At 36.4% G+C, this 20,291-nt stretch overlaps 1 protein-coding gene across 1 annotated transcript in view; it reads left to right on the top strand.

The window, feature by feature from the left end:
* CAMKMT (calmodulin-lysine N-methyltransferase) overlaps positions 1-20,291 on the top strand; it is a 193,663-nt gene that overhangs the window by 143,296 nt on the left and 30,076 nt on the right. The window contains exons 4-7 of the mRNA XM_088527419.1: positions 10,959-11,019; positions 13,609-13,663; positions 14,715-14,778; positions 20,081-20,147. Coding sequence (XP_088383545.1) covers positions 10,959-11,019; positions 13,609-13,663; positions 14,715-14,778; positions 20,081-20,147 — 247 coding nt within the window. The remainder of the gene's footprint in view (positions 1-10,958; positions 11,020-13,608; positions 13,664-14,714; positions 14,779-20,080; positions 20,148-20,291) is intronic.

Raw genomic sequence — 20,291 nt, 5'->3', positions numbered from 1 at the left:
TGTAACATATTTCAAGTGGATTTACTTATCAACTTTTTCTAGTGGTACCAACAGCAGTATTATGAAATATATCTAGTCCATTTACTCTTATCCATTGCACCTACTTTCTTTTTCCCTTTAATTTTTATATATGGTAAAAATTTCATTGAAGGGAGATTTTAGATGACAGGACTGTAATTTTAAACCCAATAGAAGAGGTGTAAGCAATTTGAGCTTAGCTGAAGCATAATCTTAGGTTGTCAAGAAGAAACCCATTCTCCCTATGCTAATCAATCAGTATATCAACCGACCAATCATCTCCTCAGCTTAGCATATATCCTAAGGTTTGATATATCTATTAACTGCCCATCATGCAGCTGGTCTCTGGTTGATGAGATTCCCCCTATCTTGGCATTTGGAGGCAGACGACTGAGCTATCACAGCCTTGGATAAATACTAAAGTGGAGATTTCAATCCTGCTCCTGATAGCCAAGACAATCCAGGAATATAGAACATATTTTCAGAAAAGAACACTTAGACAATTACATTTTCAACAGCATGCTATATGTGAAAATTGTATGTATTTCATGATCTCCTCTTCTTCCTCCCCCACCCCCATCCACCAGCAGTTTCAGGAAATTACTCTCTTATTGTGACTCAAACTTTTAGCAGGAAAAAAAAACCTACAACAAGGTGCTGAGATTTGTTGTTAACTGCTAATTACAACAGTGGCTACGTACAAACAACTACTTAAAAAAAAGTACTTTTCCTCGTTATTACACTGTTAGTACTTTATTGATGGAGACGTGTATGAAACTAGTGTCACAACACATTTAATCCTTAAGGAAAAAGCTTAAATTTGTGAAGATACACACCTGCTGCTCCAGTTTAAAAGTCAGAGCTCAAATCCCATTTAGGAAAATATAATCTTGGTATTGACTCTACAAATATGGGAGCTTGTCATGCAGAGGTGACACAGCGTTTCATGGTGTATCTGAACAAGAACTGCTGTAGAAACTGATGATTTATTGGCTTTGCAGTTAGTAAAAATCAGTGCTTGCCTCAAAGAATAAAGTGACCTGAGTTAGATATTGTAAAACCTTGCCTCTCCCTAGGGAGAATCCTAGGGTCACCCAAGGGGTTGTGATCACCATGGAATTAAACGTACCAGGGCCAGGTCTTATCCTTAGATTTCAGTGTCAAAAGACAGAGAGCCAGTCTCTGGGCTGCTATAAAACTGAGCTCTTCCAGAAGTCAGTGAACACGTGCCCACTTCAGTTAAGAATGTTGTCTCCTTTCTTTTAATTCTTACCAATGACAAATCTAAACATATTATTATGAAGTAACCTTATAGGCTCCTTCATATCTTCATTTAATTCTATCGGATGTAATATTTTGCATTAACTCTTGGTTCCTTTATTTTTATGATGCCATCCCCTGAATGTTCTGAAATATATTCTTTAAGTGCCTCCAAATAATGCAGTCCTTAAGGTATACATCTTAGGTAAAGCAGTGTTTTTGACCAAAGAACACTTCTGCTTTAGAGGAAAAACTTGTACAATTCTGCAACTATTTTCAGCAGAATGCAAGGTTTGGAGCACCTGTGTTGCTCCCTTGCATTATTTATGCCTTGTGAAATAACAATGCGGTCAGTTAAGCTGGATTTTATCACAACAAGGGAAAAGTGAAAGTAATCAGGGGAAAATGTTTGTAAATATTTCAGGCTTTTTTGGAGAGGGAATTCTACTGTCGGCATTTTAATATTTTCCCACATAAAACACACTAAAACATTGCTTCCTTGGGAAGCATATCCTTGGGCCAGATCAAGAAAATGATCCAAAGCAGTATTATTAGTGTAACCCAAATATGATGAAGGCTGCTTAGATTTTCAGAAAAACATTATCACTTGCATATTATTAGTGTAACCCAAATATGATGAAGGCTGCTTAGGTTTTCAGAAAAACATTATCACTTGCATATTTCAGAGTTGGGGCTGGTTCAGGGGATGAGATAAATTGCCACTGAAGCTACACCGTCTAATACCAGCTGAAGATCTGGCCCATTTTGTTTAGTACTCATGCAAAGTGCCAGATTGATAGCCAACCTGTCAATAGAAACCTGCTCATGCAAACAGCAGTCATGGGCAGCAGCAGTGCAAGTTCCTATGTGTTGCACTATAAATCTATGGCAAACCTGACCTGAAAGGAATTGGGAGGATTTTCATGCTAATCTAATCCTTGGTCTTTCACCCAAAAACAACAGCACAAAACTATTACATATTTTCCCTTACTGTATATGATACTGTTTTCTTAACTCTTCCAGTCTATATTCTGTGATCCATGTGAATCTGCAAGATGAGGTGGCTGGAAGAGGTGCAATGATGCACCCCCAAAATCTCCTGAGCAACCAAATCCCATGAGACAGGTGAAAGGAAGGCTTAGGAAGTTAAGGAGGTTTGGGACATCTACTGCAGGGTGGCAGCAGTGGAGCATGCTTTAAAGAACTGCACACTTAGCACCAATTGAAGATATCCCCAGAAGAAGAATCAAATCTTGCACCTGGTGACCTAGCTATTTCATTTAAGAGAATGGTAAGATGTATTGCCTCGTTTTGCCAGTATATAAAGTTCTAAGAAACATGCTGCTTTGCTTTGGGAGCCAGTACAAAGCCTTCGAGCTCAACTGTGTGCCCACTTGTGCATAGTTAATATCTCCTGGCAGCACTGAGGAAGGTATGAGTGCAAATGCTTTGCCAGGAGTTTGATAGACTGTGTAAAATGGAATAGGGTGATAACAAAGACACTGAATCAGAAGATGCTAGGACCAAAAAGGTATCGTCTTTGTTCAGGGAATTTGATGTAAAAAACAGGTAAAATAAAAATCAAATATTGGAAATCCTGACTCCAGTACCACTTAGAAACACAACTAACCTCCCAGATAAATCGCGATTTAATTTATTGTGAGCACTCTGTAATAATAGAGCAATTACCAAAACTTTAATGTCCTGTATAAAATACTTGAGAAAGATAAGCAATATTAGGGTATTCTTACTGTTATTAGGGTAACAGGTTGTTACCCTCTCCATCCATAGCATATCTTAAAAAAATAGGAAAAAATAAAAGGTAAAAAGGCGTTTCCTTCCTCACTTCATCTATAAATGGACACAAGATTAGAATATTGTAATAGACTAGTCAGGGATACAAGGCTTACAGCTGAGATAAGCTTGATTATAACTTACTGTGAATACCTACTATAAAAGCATTTATTTAACAGAAAATTCTCATTATTTACACAGAAGGAACTTTTTAAAATCTTTTTTATATACGTTTTTGGTTTTGAGGTAAATACGCACGTACTCAAAATTTGTTACATATTTAAATGGTATAGTTCAAATATCATTGAATGTTTTTATTCTGCTCTTCTCAAAATGACTGCTCATTTAAATCAGATATTATAAAAACCCGATGACTAATCCTAAATTCAGGTGTACTACCACTCAGGCTAGGCAGATTGCTAGTTGATCATGCTAAGATGCTCCCTTATCCATTATTGGATCAGAAAAAGAGGAGGATTAAGAATTATCTGACTTCTCAGTTAATGTGCAAATCATCTAAAAGCTCAGCTTAGAAAGGTCTTAGAAAGCCGAACAGCAGTAAAATAATAATAATGTCTTAGAATTTTTAATAGTTTGTGTGCCATGTCACATTTTTAGAATTAAAATAGAGTTTTATGGTTTATATCTCAGATGGTCTTTTATCTTTCCCTTCCTGTTTTTGTAATTATATATGAAAGTCTTATAAATCTATTTTTAATTAAAATTTTGTATTGCAATTAAAAGTTGTCACTTGGGACAAGCTCACATTGCCGAAACTCGGTATAAAAATGTATTACTTTTAGGCTATGGTAAAGACAATTTGATAAGTATCGCTGGAAAGGAGCATTAATATTAACAATTCTACTTTTAACAAAACATGAGGGAAGGAAAAGTGTGTGTCAGGAGATGCAGTTGTATAAACTGCAGCTGTGAGCTTTCTAGCATTTTTCTGTGATATTTGTTTATAATATTCTTCTCTGCTTTTGGTTGTGGTGAAAAAAAATCCTTATTGAAAAGGTTGAAATACCGTTTTTCTGTGTTTTCAAGGAAGAGGAGAATCTATGAACCAGAAGGCATCTCTTAATATTCCATCTTTGCATTTTTACTCTAGTACTGCTGTTTGGTATTGCAATATTTGTTTTATCATTTCTATCATTCCAATATGTATACTTGCCTTTCAAAATCTGTGAAAAGTATTTAAAAAGAAAAGAGAAAATGCTAGTATTTCAAAACCCTATTATAATGCATTTTCAAATATGTCAGACACATCTTTGTTAAAATTAAACCAAGGATTGGTTTTGAGCGAATAGCCCTATATCCTTACAGATGCTGTGGATGGATGCATCTAAGCTGCTTGTTATATTGATGGGTTTTGCTGCTCTGCAGCAAATGAAAACAGGCAGCTGCTTCCTCCATCAAAGCAAAAAGCAGCCTGAGTTTTTATTAAACGAGTGTTCATTTCTTCTATTGCCAAAATTCTTACACAAAACAAAAGAGCAGTTTTAGCACATTATTGCTTAACTAGACATGAACAACTGACAGCAAGTGATAAGCCTGTCTGCTTTTCACAACTGGTAATCATTTTTGGAATAGATGTTTTAATATAGTTGAATATAAAATATTGCAATTTACATCTACAATGGTACGTAAATTTATAGATCCAGTTTGTTGCAGGAGAATGAAGGTTATAATCACAAAAGGTTTGTTCCAGTGTTGTTTAATTTTTAATAACTATTTGAAAACTGTAAAAAAAAGAACCAACAACACTAAATCAAATTCATTCATTTGAAAAAGAAAAGCTGTTAAAGACAATCATACAAGTAGGTTTGTACAGTTTTCTTACGGAAAAGATGGATGCGTGTTTATAGCTTTGACTTGTTACTGTATTTCCACATCAGTTCCACCGAGCCTCTTAAGTTTACACTCTAAAAGAAATTTGCAGATTGCAGACCATCATATTTCCCTCCTAGTCATGAATAATAATGAGAATGAAAGTGAGAGATATAGTGCTGAGGCCATTTTGCCCAAGCGGAAGATCTCAGCCGGTGCTTATACATATTTTTCAATGATCTGAATATCATAAATTCTGTTTTAGATTGAAAGAGAGACAAGAGCTTCTATAAAATATATGTACGTAGGGAAAAATGATGAGATGTATTTCTCTTTATATTTCCTTTTTCCTTTAGAGTTCTTCTAGCTTTTCAAACTCACTTATAGCATTCCTGCTGCAGAAAAGCAAGCCAGCCTTTCTTCCTGATGCAAATTACTCCTCTTCACTGGGCTTAAAGAGTGGTCTGCAGTGTGCAAAAGTCAGGTATAGTAAGGCTCACATGTGTGGTACTACTCTAAAGGCTCTTAAATAGGGGCTTTAGCACCATGTGTATTTATCAAGGTTGCTCACTCACAAATGGACTCAGGGCAGATTTCAGAATGCAGACTCTCAGGTTAGAGAAGTGGGCTTTCAGTGGAGGTTAGCACTTACATCTCCATGAGAAGTGGCCACGTGTCCAGAAGGTTACAGTACTGCTCTCCTTTGGAAAATCTCCCAACTTAAATTTCGTCATCTTTGATCTGCTTTTACCAAGATCTGCTCTCTTGCATCTGCATGCTCTGCTTGTATCTTTACTGTGCATGGGTGGTGGCTTAAACCTGAGGTTGTAAGTTCATATTTTTTGTTGCTTATCTAACAATCTCATTTCTTCATTTCACTAAAATGACTAGATTTTTGTCTTTTGTGTATTATGAAAGTGGTTTTCTATGGAAGGTATTCATTCTTCTGTACATGCACTTTATGGCTGCTACAAAACCTGAATAGTTGCAGTGCCTTGTTACGTACATTTGTGCTTTCCAGATTCATTCCACTTTAGGTGCCATCTTAGGCAACCTGGATTAATGATTACTTTCATCTATGTTGCATTTTTATGTGCTGTATGAACAAGTGGAAGAAAAGAATTTTTTTCCTCTTGTCTGTACTGAGCTTGATAATAAAATGAAATCGAAAAGAGGCTCAAAGTATGGAGTTTTTAGAAGATTCACAGCCAGAACTATTTTTTGAGATCTATCTCCATGCAAACTACCTAACTAGAGCAGTATAATAAATTACATGTAGATTTTACTCAAGCAAATTCCCCAATTTAGAACAATGCCTTGTATGTCTGGAGCAAGTTGTAAATATGCTATACATCCACTGAGTCCTCCTTATGCTATTCATGATTTCATGTTTCTATCACTCAGAAGTGAATTTTAGTGCTCTGTAGACAGAAGGTCTCCAAGAATTGGTTAGATAGAGCCTCATTTTGAAATTTTCTCCAAATTGATCTACTGCTAAACCTTCATTCTGACCTGCTCGCTCACTTTAAGACCTCCTGTAAGCAGCTGTATTCTGTGCTCTTTTGAGAGATTACTGATCGCCTTGTCCATGGCACTTGTAATATGTTACACCCTCTTGGGATTAAAGCACATAAGTTGACTTCATGTAGGCCACAAGCAGGATATAATGGAAAAGAAGACCTTTATGAATATATTCAGCTGGGTAAAATCTTTGGCTTTTCAAATCTCATATAGGATTCAACTATTTTAAGGTAGTAGTAGACTCTAATAGAGTGGAAATAACACAGGTTTTGTGATACTTTGGAATAGTGATGCTGCATATCATGGTTAAAAGAAGGCATCCTCAGACAACTGGCTATACATAACTCAGTCCAAAGGCGTTTAAAGTTGCTCTAAAGAGCTGCTGTGCCATGCTTGAAACAGAAGTCCTGACATTTTCCTTAGGCGAGTGCTATGGGAGTAATAAAAACAACTTTATTTATTTATTCTTATAATTTTTGTGATCTTTTTTAGAGTTCCCCTCTATAGGGAAAGCTTTTCCTTTGTTTCTTTCATTAAATCATACCTCTGGGAGTTAGAGTCACAAAGATTTTACTCCTGGTCTCCCCATAATTTTTTTCTGTGAGTTGAAGTAGCTTAATATGGTTCCAATTCCTGACGTGTAACATCTGGGCAGTAGTACTTCGTGATGTCTTTGAGTCCTTGATCTGATGACTCTATTAGTGTGGTAAGATGCTGCAATATGGTGGCAAGTGCTTTCCAAATGCTATATGAATTTCGTGTATGTATATGTGTCTGTATAGGTAGCATTTCTCCATCCAGATCTGTACTTTTTAGTTGCAATGTTTTTCTACTGCAACCACTGTAATAAGTATTATGAAGATGTATAGAGGTGGGTACCGCTGGTTTTATGGCACATTTGCAATTGGGTTAGTGAGTGATACATTCCTAGGGACTGTGGATCTCCTGCTCCATCCTAATGGTGGAAGGATATGTGCAGACAGCTGAAATTCTGGAAGGCATTGCTCGGTGTGCATCTCATCTCTGCCACTTCTTCCACTTCCAAATTACAGGCCTTCTTGAGGCATGCTTTAAAACTCCAACACAACTCCATTTTTTATTTGTTTTAATAAACACTCCAATATTTTCTGGCAATCCTCATTTGTCATGTACTAGATGTCAAGGTGATAAAGATTTCTAAAATCTTCAGTAAAAGCCTCAAATTATTTATTTTTGCAAAATGGAACTCCAGTTTGGCTGTATCCTTTCACAGCCATACTTTTAGCCCTTTTGTCTAGGGCAAGTGTAAGTATACTTGTAGTATACTTATAGCCTTTTAAGTACGAATGCCATTTTGCAGCCTTTTGATATCCTTTTGCCTATACATGTGTGAATAATCGACCATTCTGTGGAAGTAATTGCACATGCAAATAGGTACCCATCCAATGTTATGTATTTGTAAAAAAAAAAATCATGATTCAAAATGAGAATAATTTTATCTTAAATATGAAAGAATTATTTTAAGTGTTTTCACAGGAAATAATCCTTTTATGCATATGTTTGCAGGAAATGAATGAAGCTTTTCAAAACTTAGTGCTGTTTGTTAACTTACAGGAATTGCTGCATTTCTGTATTGCAGCCGATTATTTTCTAGCAGAAGCAGAACTATCTTATACTTGCAACTTGAAAATGTAGGTCATTGTGTTGCTAAATGTAGGTCAGAATGAAGGGGAAGGAGGCAAACTCCTCCACGTGGATCTTTAAGCTTATCCCTGTTTTGAAAGCAAAGAGGCTTACCTACCTGTTCAAGCAAGAGAGGCTTTTCCTTTTACTAAAATTAACACAGGTATTCTTGCCTCTGGCTTCTTGGCTTAGCTAGAAGCACTGTGTGCTTCCACACTTCAGAGCTGTGTTCACGGGAGACCTTCTGACTCCTGCTTCTTTAGCTGCCAGCTGCTTATATCATTGCTGAGGTGATGCTTTCTTTCCTATGGGCAAGGAGAGGGGGGAGGAGAGGCACATCCATCACTAGCATCTGCTTAAAGAAGGACTTTGTCCTTCCAAAGGCGCTTTGCCTTTCTCTCAGCAAAGAGCTATCTCATACACCTGAAGTTTCAGCTGGTATCAACATTGTAATGGAAGCAGGGGAAAGAACAGTGACCCCTCATAAAAGATTCAGTGACTCCTTCAAAGTGCCCTTTCAGTAATAACCGTAGAGAAGCGAACGACATTTGACTGAGGGTACTGAAAACTCAGACGTTGAAGGATTTTGCTACAATTGACAAGTATTTTAAAAATTCACTCAGGCTAAAAGTTTGCTGTGAAAGGATATAGTTGTTTTGGGGATGGTGGTGGTAATATGAGATGTGAAGTATTATAAGTGGTATTAAATTGGCCATGCCTTCATAACTATTAGAAAACACTTTTATTACTTGAGTATACACCAGTCACTGCAAACTGAAACATTCTTTATATCATACACTAAAATATTTAAACAGTTATTATATTTATTGCAAAGTCTGTCATTCTAGCATATTTCAATGCTCAAAAGCATTGAAATGCTCAAAAGGGAGATGGAAAATCCTGTACAATTCTTGGTGTATGTTTCACTGAAGAATGGGTAATCGTGTGTGAATATTTTATTTTAACCCTTAGCAAGTCTGAGTAAAATACCAGATCTACAAAAAGCCTATCAACCTAAGCTGTAATGGACTGGACAAATAATAATATTGTTTTAGTGCTTTTGGTGTGTGTATAGGAATCAGAGCTCTAATTTTTTTTACCTTTGAGGTCTATGCAATAGACAAGCTATATGCAGAATTTTGGCCAAATGCTGGATCTACATGCAGATTCTGCATTCATAAATTTTCATCATCTATAACAATGACTGGGTAATTCAGAGTAGGAATTGGATGGACAGAGGAATTATATATTTAAGGATTACCATTTTTTTTTCTCTCAAACTTCTATTAAATGCCTGCCTTCCTTCCTTCCTTCCTTCCTTCCTTCCTTCCTTCCTTCCTTCCTTCCTTCCTTCCTTCCTTCCATCCATCCATCCATCCATCCATCCATGCATAGAGAAGAAACAATTGGTTCTTCTTGTTGTCAATGGTCTAAAGGATACATATGGATAATAAGCTTCATGGAATTCAATTTACCTGTCCATATATATCTGAAGGATGTTCTTGTATGTCTTAAGTTTACTCAAAATATGAAAGTATCTACAGCTTATAGTATTAAATCAGATTTCTGTCATAGTAATTCATAATGCTATGTGTTAAAGGGGAAGCTAACCCTGTTTTTCACCTGCGGATAAACAAGTTTTTTTTTTTTTTTTTTTTTTTTTTTTTTTTTTTTGGGGGGGGGGGGGTGGTGGTAAGAAAACTCATACAAATGTAATTGGACTGCAAATGCCTTTGATTCATCCTCCCATAACTTTGAGAGCTTAACTCAAGTTTCTGAATACCAATTTGTTTTTCCAAGCTCTCTTTAAGGCAATAGAGAAAGGAAGATGCCTGTAGGAGACTCTACAAGCCACTTTAGTTCTGAACTGCCATCTGCATTGGCCATGTGGCTTCAGATAGGTCCTTAATGTTATGTGGGAAATTGCTCTAAAGTGACAGTGAGTTTCAGGAGAGAATGTCATTGAAAGGATGGTTTTGCATCAATGACTCTTAAGTAAGACAAAGATCAGTATAAGATTTATGACAGGAGTTTATAAAGTCATGAATAGTATGGAATAGGAAAATAAAGACTGCTTCCTGTCTCTTCTCATATGAAAACTAGAGGGCATCAGATGATCTTTATACAACACACAAACTCTGGAGCGTGCTGCCACAAGGACGTTAGAGATACTGCAATGTTATCTAAGTACAATTAGAAAAATCCCTTGGTATCTATTAAACACAAATTTATCACTAGTGGCTCAAAAGTTCCTGAGAAGGACTGGAGACACAACTAGAAATCATACTATTTTATGACCCTAACCACATACTCTTCCTCAGCATGTGCTAAGGATTGGTGTTTCTTAGGGAGAGATCCTGGGAAAACTTGAGAGCCTTCCCTGAGAAAAGAGGCTAAATAAAAAGGAACTGTGAAGAAATAAACTGACCTTAGAAGGCAACAAATCGCAAAAGTAAGGGGATCTTGTCCCCACTGAGAGACAGGATACTGGTCAAGATGAACCTTGACAGTCTGATGTTCATGTAAATGCCCATATGTTGGAAGTTTCGATTAGATTGTATTTAACTTTTAAAATCTTGACAATATGGTGGGTATGTGCAGATATATATGCATATATACATGCCCGTGTATACATTTATATATAATGTACAGGTAGACATGACCATTAGTCAGAGTGAAGTTTGAGAAATATCTAGTTCCAATGCTGAGGATAAGAAATCTATCACTAAAAATCTGATTCTTTTCTTTATTCTGTGATATTGTGGTAAATTTAAAAATGAAATATTTTATAGAGGTCTGAAAATGATAATACATATTTAAATATTACTTCAGAAAGGCATTGTTCTAAGAAGGCAAATATTTTTGTTTTACAGGTCTCTGGCCGTCTGAAGAAGTGCTGGCTTACTACTGCCTAAAGCACAATGAAATGTTCAGGTACAGAGTTAAACATAAAAAGATATTTTCTAATCTGTTAGTTTTATTGTATCTGCATGCTAAAGATTGCTATGATTTAAGTCTTCAGATTAAATTTAAAATGTTCAAGGTGAAAGCATGTTGTTCTTAACAAAGAATTCTGAGCTGCCTTTGGGTACTAATATTGCACAGCAAGCTTTCTGCTATATGTCAAAGACTTTTGATTTCCACTCAAGGCGTTTTATTTCACTTTGATTTTTTGGGAAACAAAAGTGAAGCTCCAATCGATCAGTACTGATTGTGAAGGTCAGGAAAAATAAAAGATGTTCTTTAAACTGACATCCATTGCAAAAGCAAGCAAAATATTACCTGATAAAGCACATAATTATTGTATATATTGATGGAGGAATTTGCACCTGTATTTAAGTTCTGGGAAGCATTTTTGAGGCATCCTGCTCTTTTCCATATTTTTGTGGGGTTTTTTTTCCCACTTTTTCTAAAATTGTAGAATATAGATTTCCAGCATCCAATAGGAATGCTTAAAAATAAAACCCAGCCTGCATCCTTTCTCCCCTCTTGGGTATACAGAGCCCTGCACTTGGAAATCCTTGAAGTTTCATTGTCCTGGAGCGTGAAAGAGTCTAAAGAAGAACCATAACAACGGTGCATTTGCAGGCGTAAATTACATTTGGGGCAAGGATACTAGGCTAACACCTAGTAAACCAGCTTGGAGTACACAAAATCCCTCCTTCCATCTACACATTGTGTTGTGAGAATACGGAAGAACAATCTGCTCCAATCTGTACAGCCCGGCCCTTCTACCAAATATGAGGAGCCTGTTATACAAAGCCTCAGTCTAACTGAGGCTGAAGCCAACCCAAAAGAGGAGGCAGCTAACACAGCTCTTCTTGCAGCTGCTGCTGCTTCGCTGAGTTTAGGTGGGTACTGTGCAGTGCCACCTTGCTGCTATAGCAGTGTCTCTATAGCACTCTGCCCCCTAGCCACATGTAGTGCCTCCTACTTGCCCCTTGTCCCTGTATGTGTATGTATGCATGTATGCCCATGTATCATGTATACACAGATTTGGTTGAAAATGCCTTAAAACACCCTCATTGGGTGTTTTATTGTATTTATTGTAATAAGCATGACTCCTGTAAGGAGTTAAGTGCATTATAAATGTTACATTTATAATCCTCTGTGTGTTTGTACATATACATATTTATACAAAAAAAATACATATTTATAAAAAAAACACGTTATTAGAAAAATCAGAACCTGTGTAAGAAAAAACTATAAGCATTAGAATTGAACCACACACTGCAAATTCTCCTCATTTTGTTTTCAGTTCTTGATGGGTTTTAGGCTGGGTTTGCTCCTCCAAACTCTGTCCATCTTGTTTTCTGTTCCACTGAAAAAAACAAAAAGACTTTTTGCAAATAAAATTTGCCAAGTCTAAGAAAGACAAATCTACAACATTCAGAGCCTGATCATTAATATACGGTAAGGCAGCCCAGTCCAGGGGCCTCAGTAAACATACTCTCAGCATCTGTATTCTGATATTGACATGGCATCCTCGATATTATTCCTGAATATAAGCAGAGAGCTTGTAGGGAAGTACTATTTCTACATAAAAATAGATTTTGAAATGTCGGTGCCTGTTGGTGCCCCCCAAAACCCATTCAGCTGAAATTCCCCTTGCTGTTAAAATGGGGCCAGCCCTAACGGTTGTCGTGGGCTTAGCTGTAAAGCAGCTTGTTCGGGTTGTTCCTATAGCGCCATGCACTGAGTGCAGCCCCATGCTTCCCTCCTCCCTCCGGGCCGGCCACGGCTCTGGAGATCCGACTTCCCCCGCGCGCGGGCAGCTCTGTCCTGCTGCACTTCGCATGCACGTCTTGGTGGCTGTGCAGCATGGAAAAAGTTAAAAGTAACCTGCTAAACCACGTATTTGAGCCTAAGCTGCGGCTCGGTTTAGGCTCCCGACGCTAACTTTTTGTGGTTCTCCGTGGCTTAGCTGAACGCTTTTCCCATCGTCGTTCATAACAGAATTATTTGTAGGTCACTCGCGGTTTTAAGTGCTAATTGAAGGATCAAATTTCTTCATGTGTAATTGTTTTGAGCTGCGCAGCTTGTTTTAAAACTTGTCTTTTTTAATATAAAAAGGCTTTTAGGCATAACTATATAGAGAGATATATAAATAATATTATTTTCTCCATTTACTTCCCTAACTGTTTTTGAAAGAATGAATGTGGATTAACATTGTTATCCTTTCCTAACAATTATCTTTCGCTACTCTAGCTAGTTTAGTTCTAAAAGACAGAGCCATTGACAAGGGAAAAAAGGGAACCTTCTCAGATTTTTCAGCTCAGCGGTGGTAATGTTGCACTGAACACTAATGAGGGAACCCCCACTGATTTGCCTGCTTTGTGACTTTTCTATTTCATAATTATTTTTAAAACGCAAAACGACATGAGGTAGCCTAGTCATGTCTCTACAACTTCCTGGTAGCTCAGTTCTCACTGCAGATGGCAATTTGTTCTTGTAACATATATGTCTCTCTGACCATTTTCATCTAATTTGTATGGGTTCTACCATTTCCTTTCTCTCTTTCAGGGACCTTGCTGTGTGTGAGCTAGGGGGTGGCATGACATGCTTGGCTGGGCTCATGGTAGGTCTTTTCTCAATTCCAATCCCATTCAGAGGAAGAAACAAAAGGAAAAATGTTCCAGTGCCTCCAACTGCTGGGTCAGAGAACTGTCAACAGCCTCAGCTGCGGTCAAGCTGCAGAGTCTTGAGAGACCTTCTAGATTGACTTGCTTTCGTATCATATTGATTTTATGGTTGCCTCGATGAGCAGAAACATTTTACCTCAGTGTAGTCAATATCTCTTGTTGTGACATTCCAGGCCACGTACGGTCTGTCTTTCATTGCCATGGCTGAAGCATTTTTTTTTTTCAGATTATAGTCCCATTTGCTAAGATACAGGAATAGCCTGGCGAATCACAGTTGGAGCACCATGATATAGCTGCTAATGTTTTGCCTGCATTATTACACCAACAAACATGATCCAGAGCTCTCGGTAATTAGATTCTTTTGAATTAGATTGGCCATTCAGGAGAGTCGTTCACCATTCTCTGGGTTCTGAGTCATGTATTCAGGAGATATTATGTAGCAGTGCAGTGCATTAGACAAGTTTTTATGTCTCTACAAATAAAAGCATATTGTTACACTGATTGGCATTTGACAAACCTGTCGCTCTTATACAATGTGTCGAGGTTACAGCCCAATGTGCGAGCATGTCAAAGCTCACAAAAAAATTACCCTTACAAAGCCATCTGCCTGCAATGCAAAGTTATATGAAGGGCATCAGGCAGTCAGACAGAAGCAAGCTGAAAGGCAGAGTGACAGCCTTGTATGATGGCTCTACTAGATAAACAGAAGCCCGCAAATGAAAGCCTCTCAGAATACCATCATCCGCTGTCACAATGCAATTACGGAACAGAATGATAGCAAGATAGAGGCTCCCGCAAATGGAATGATAAAAGTATTGACTGATTTGATTGAATGATTAAAATAATGCAGACATAAAATGAAAAAAGATTGAAGATTGTTACAGAGAAATAGGTGAGGAAGCATGATACTGAAGGCTTGTCACTCCTGTCTTCACTTCCACACAGACAAGCATATTTGCTCATTGTTTGCTGTGCTCTTTTTTTCAGGTTGCTATTTCTGCAGATGTCAAAGAAGTTCTGTTAACTGATGGAAATGAAAAGGCCATCAAAAGTATCCTTATTCAGATAGAAAACTGGTTTGTTGTGCTCATTCCTTTTTACTGGCTGTGTAACAATCGATATAAAGACAGGCAGCATGGGGTATATTAAGAAAAAGTCCCCACATAAGTAATTAAAAGGTAGATGGTGAATATCTTAAACAAAGCTGCAATTTCCCATGTAATAAATTCCACATTTTCTTCCTAAATTAAAAATGTGCTTGTTGATACAGAGCGAGTACAGCAGTAAATATTTGTCTTATGGTTCAGTGCTGAAAGATTCCTTGTGTCCATGCTGCATGTTACAGGGGGTATAGCAGGGAATCAAATCATTAGTTTCTCTTTGACATATATTCTTTTTTTCAGGAGAAACTAGATTTTTTTTTGCTTGCGGATACTAGCATCTTAAAATGTACACAGTATTTGTATATTGTCATAGCTTTTCTAGTGTATTTTAAAATGCGTAGTTTCATTATTGCTGCTAAGTTGTAACTGCCTGCAAATTATCCATTTACCCTGCTTAATCAATTATCATTTTACTGTTATTTCTCTTGATGTAACGTTGTAAAGCTACTCTGTCTCTTAAAGGCAGTATTTTATTATATTTCTTATATGATTATATTAGAATAAATTGCTATTATGCTATACTAATATGAACACATAGTTCAGAAAATTGAACTGTACTTTGGCTAAGCGAGAGAATGAGTGAGCATAATTTGCGGCTGCATTAAATATCAGCACAGAATAAGAACAGATATATATAGTGAATGCTAATAGGCCTTAGAAATGGAGAGGAAAAAATGGAAGATATCTGTTTGCTTTTGTTCCTTGGTAATCTTGCCATTTGCATTTTAAGGCAGAGTAGTGTTCAGGTTTTGGCCACGGCATCATCAAAATTATTTACGTTTAAGATTTGTGTGTATTTGGAAGCTAGCATAATGAGTACTTAATGAAAAAATAAGTTAAACTATGTAGCAGATTGGAAAAAAAATACCTGTTTTGTAACAGTTAGAACAGGAAACGTGTCAGTGCATTTTAGCTATTAGCTTTAAAAAGACGTTCTCGGAGGTAACTCAGCCAACTATAATTGCTTACAACACTTTAACGATTTCGTGGAGAAAAACAGCCAATCACAACTCAAATCATTTTAAACTTGAAAGAAACCTCATAAAAGTCTCCTCATTCTTGAAAAAGCAGGTTCTTAATTGTGTTCCAAGGAATTTTATTTTGCTAAATTCTGGTTGAGTCTGTTCATGGGCTGAGGAGGAGGTATTCATTATTCTGTGTAGTTTTATACAGCATCTCCTCTTCCAATTTTTCTCACATGCTTTTAGGAAGATAAAAAATGTGGGGGAGGAAAAGCGTTTCCAAACTAGCAACAAAACAAACTGATGTTTGACAAAAGCAAGTTTCTTTAGCAGAAGGTCATTTTACCCACAGAAAGCTTCAGGTGAGCTTAGTAATCATCAGGTCAGCAAATATCTTGCATAGGAGATTCCATAAACATACCTGAACTTTTATCAAATTTATCTATCTTGCACAGATAGGAGAATTGGTGAGTGCTAAAAATCAATCTTTGTTCAACCTTTGGAACTAAACAACTTAAAGCGCTATTATTCCTGAAAAAGATACTCCTAATAATCTAATTAATACACCTTAGTTTTTACAATATCTTTAGAAATTTCTTTTATTTCTAAAAATCTTACAAGAAGTCTTCATCTGTATTCACTCAGTGAATCCCTTTTAGAGAAGTGATTGGTGGAAGGCTCTAACAAGAATTTATTTTTCTTTTTTTAACATTTGGTGCTCTGAAGGCTCAGCATTCAAAGTGCTTTTATTGTGCTGGATTTTACAATGGGCTTAATATTAGCAGGGTGCCAAAGTGCAGCAGACTAAGAACTTTACAGTGTAGGTGGAATGTATTCCTAAAAGAGCACATAATAAAATTTATGTTGCATTTTATGTTTTATGGACTTCACTAGTAATTTTATGATCTGTCATACGGTGATTTTCCTTTGCATGCTTTACTGTAGTCACTAACTGCTTAGAAGTTTACACTAAATTTAGATCTGTTTCAGCCACACCAGGCTCTCAGAAATCAGGAAGATTTTGTTAGTTTAGTTGGAGATAGTATCTCATCCCAAATGCCACAGGCTACAAGTGATATATTCCTACTAACTTTTGTTATTGTTGATGGTATTTTTTAATTGTTTAGCATGCCAAATTAAATTAATGTGGGGTAAAATACTGTTTTGTTGTCTAAATTCTGCTCTTCGGGAATAGTTAATGCCTAGCATTATTCTTTTTTATGTAGGTATTATAGATTAAAATAATCTTGTTTAAAAATTACTGTTTACATCCTCCCTTTAAATTTTTTTAGGAAGCTTAAATTACATGCCAGTCATACTATAATATCCAAAAATTACTTTCCAAAAAGTAAAAGTGGTTGTCAACAAAAAGGAAAAAAAATCACTGTCAGAAGCCAGGAAATCACCAAGCAAGCCTGCTAATTATTCTTAATGGGCAAGATGAGCACATTAAGAAACAAATGAATACATCAGTGAAATGTAATTGAAAATCGACCTGGCAATAGTGCATTGCATCTGAGAATCTGCCTTTGTATCATCATCATCATCATAATTATTGTTGTTTTTGTTGTTGTTATCACTATTCAGTGAGCGTAACTAACAGCTATGCTTTGTGAAGTCTTAAGCTTTTGAGGATTTGATTTTTCTTTTAATTTTTGACGGTATTCATTATTCTCCTTTTCATACTGCCACATTCAGTATTTACTATGTATGTTGTGAGCAGCTATATAGAGATATGTTATTGAAATATGGCAAGTTAAAAATAACGAATATGTTAATTTCAAATCATTATTGCAATTTTAACCACTTTAAATGTATAGCTTTGTTATATATTAATCAATGATCTTATTCAGGAGACTTTTTATGGAGACTCTTAACTGGATGTTATGATGTAAGTTACTAATCCATTTAAAAGTCTTCATTCTAACTCACTCTTTTTACTTATCATAGGTAGATTTTAATTGTTTTACAGACCATCCCTGTTGCAAATTATGACATACAGTTTTTCTTGCTTTTTCATCCCCTTTCAAAACTTTCCTATTGAGTTTGTGTGCTTGATCTAAATTCTGTCATGATTGTTTAAAAAAGATAATATTAAAAATAGACTGTGCATTTCAGGTGAATATTAGAGATACATAGAAAGGCAAAGTCATCAGATTTGATTCCCTTTGAAATTTTGGGTGATATGTATTCAGATACAAATTTTCCAGTTAGGTCATTTCTATGATAGATCCTACCTAGAATACCAAATTCTATTTCTCCAAAATGCTGGAAGGGTCTAAACTCAGCTCATCATGTCCAAATCCAAGGAACAGTTTCATTTGTTTTGTAAAAATTTTCTTCTGGTTCAGAGATACTACGGACCTTCTGCCTTAGCTCTGTTTCACACCATGCAGTAGAGATTTGAACTACTATCAGATAGCATCAATAATACAAAACATCGTTGCTGTGCACTGTAATGGCCATTAAAATATAGCGTATGGATCTTTCAACAGTCCTAAGAAATTTAGGTTAGAAAGGTCATGTTGAGCCTGAATCTCTGAAGACATGGACTTATAAATTATTTAGAAAAGGTAGTATTAACAGGTTTACTACAATTATTAGTAGTTTTTCTCGGTTATACAATTGAGGTATTGTAACTAATTTATCAACAGCGTTGCTTCTGCCTCTACTAAAAAATAGCATACTTTGTTCATGGAGTTATTTATGCCTTCTTCTTGCTTCAGAAGTATGTGCCATTACTTATTGCCTTCTGTTGCATATTGTGGCAACAATTTAGAAGTATGTCTAAAGAACAGAGATTGGTTTCAACCAGTTTTATCTCATTGAATTTGTAATTTTTGGCTTAATGAAAAACAAATTGTCTTTTCTTTCACATTGTTTGGATAGAGTTTTTCCTAAAAGAATTTCTTAAATTGTCAACAGTGTTAGGAAGGCTAATTATATGATTTCATCAAAGCAAATAAAAAGATATGTTAGTCATTTTTAAATGAGCCTAACATTACACTATTCAATTTTCTCATAAGAGCATCTGTAAAGAAGAATTTAAGTTTTGGGAGGCCAACCTGCTGTTAATTATCAGCAAATTTCCTGTACCTTAAAAAAAAAGGAGCAGTCATTGACTTACTTTTCAAAACTGTGCCTGTATGACTCAGTGCTACTAGTGTAACACATTTGTGTCTGAATCTCTTTCTGATTTTAGAACTGTGATCAGAATGAGGATTTAATTTAGAGGAAACATCCCTTTTCTGTTGTCGATATTATAGTAATAGTTGTAGTGGTAGTACGGGCTGCAGCATCCACACTTATCGATATAATTATTCATATACTTGAGAGTGAATTTTTGTGGATACTTATGGATTCAAGTTTTTTGTCATTCAGGTCTCACAGAGAGACTCGCTACACCTTGTCTTTCCAAAGGCTTCTCAGTAACCACAAATGATTGGTTGTAGAGGTTAACTTTTCAGACATAGGTAACTTCATTTGCAATCCTTGTTTTGGGTCTGCCTGACCCAAATTTGGGGCCTGATCTTTAAAATTGGAAGAGGCTGAGACACAGGACAAAGGCAATGCTGTTGCAGTGCCTAATGGGACTGTGTTTTTTGCTTTCTACACATCTGTTATGGCAGAGAGGACTCCAAACCATTCTCAAGAAAACAAGCAAACTAAAAACTCTCCTGGCTACAGGTGAAAGTGCTCCTGTTGTGTGTTGGATTGTATTCTGACAGTCAGAGCCGAGAGCAAAAGTGCGTGTGCCATGGCCAGGGCAGAACTCAAAACCCTGCAGCCTCTGAAACCTCCGCTCTGGGATCTAGGGGCACAGTCAAAAGCAGCGCAAACCAAGCTGCTCATTAACTGACCATCCTGACAAATTCCTATTCTGCATCCTTCTAATTCATATGTTTGTAAAAGATAGTTGCCTTTAAATGTACGTAAGATATGGGAAACCTTTTGCAGCTCCCTCCCCCTTCCTTAAATGGAAGCATTAATGAAAAGAACAGTCAATAGAGGTAGGCAACAATAGCAAGTTGCTGGCTAGATTTATGGCTGATGTGCCAGAGTAGCACTGTAGAATCTCTGCTTCTGAAAAGACTGACTATTAGTACAGATTAAAGCAAACCAAACAGATAAAAGACACTCTGAAGGTATTAACAATGGAAAAAATATTCTTGATTATTTTTCATTACTGCTGTAATTTTTTAGATAATCCTTAACAAGTATGCTACAGATGTAAGTGACATCATCACAAGAAACCAAAATGCAGGAGTATTTAAAGCGCAAAAAGTATCGAGTTGGTAAGATTCTGCTAAAGTAGCTTATCAATTCTTGCATGTAATTGTTTATTTAATGTAAGTGGGAAATGTATGCAGAAGTGTGACCTAAATGATTGATAAGGGCACAGATATATACACCGTAAGAAGATGTATTGCAGTGTAAGG

Source organism: Tinamus guttatus, unplaced genomic scaffold (genome assembly GCF_059628265.1).
Source record: "Tinamus guttatus ecotype Peru unplaced genomic scaffold, ASM5962826v1 Tinamus_guttatus_pri_ptg000286l, whole genome shotgun sequence".
NCBI classification, from domain to species: domain Eukaryota; kingdom Metazoa; phylum Chordata; class Aves; order Tinamiformes; family Tinamidae; genus Tinamus; species Tinamus guttatus.
Note: the sequence above shows the minus strand (reverse complement) of the source record. Positions and strands in the feature narration are given on the sequence as shown.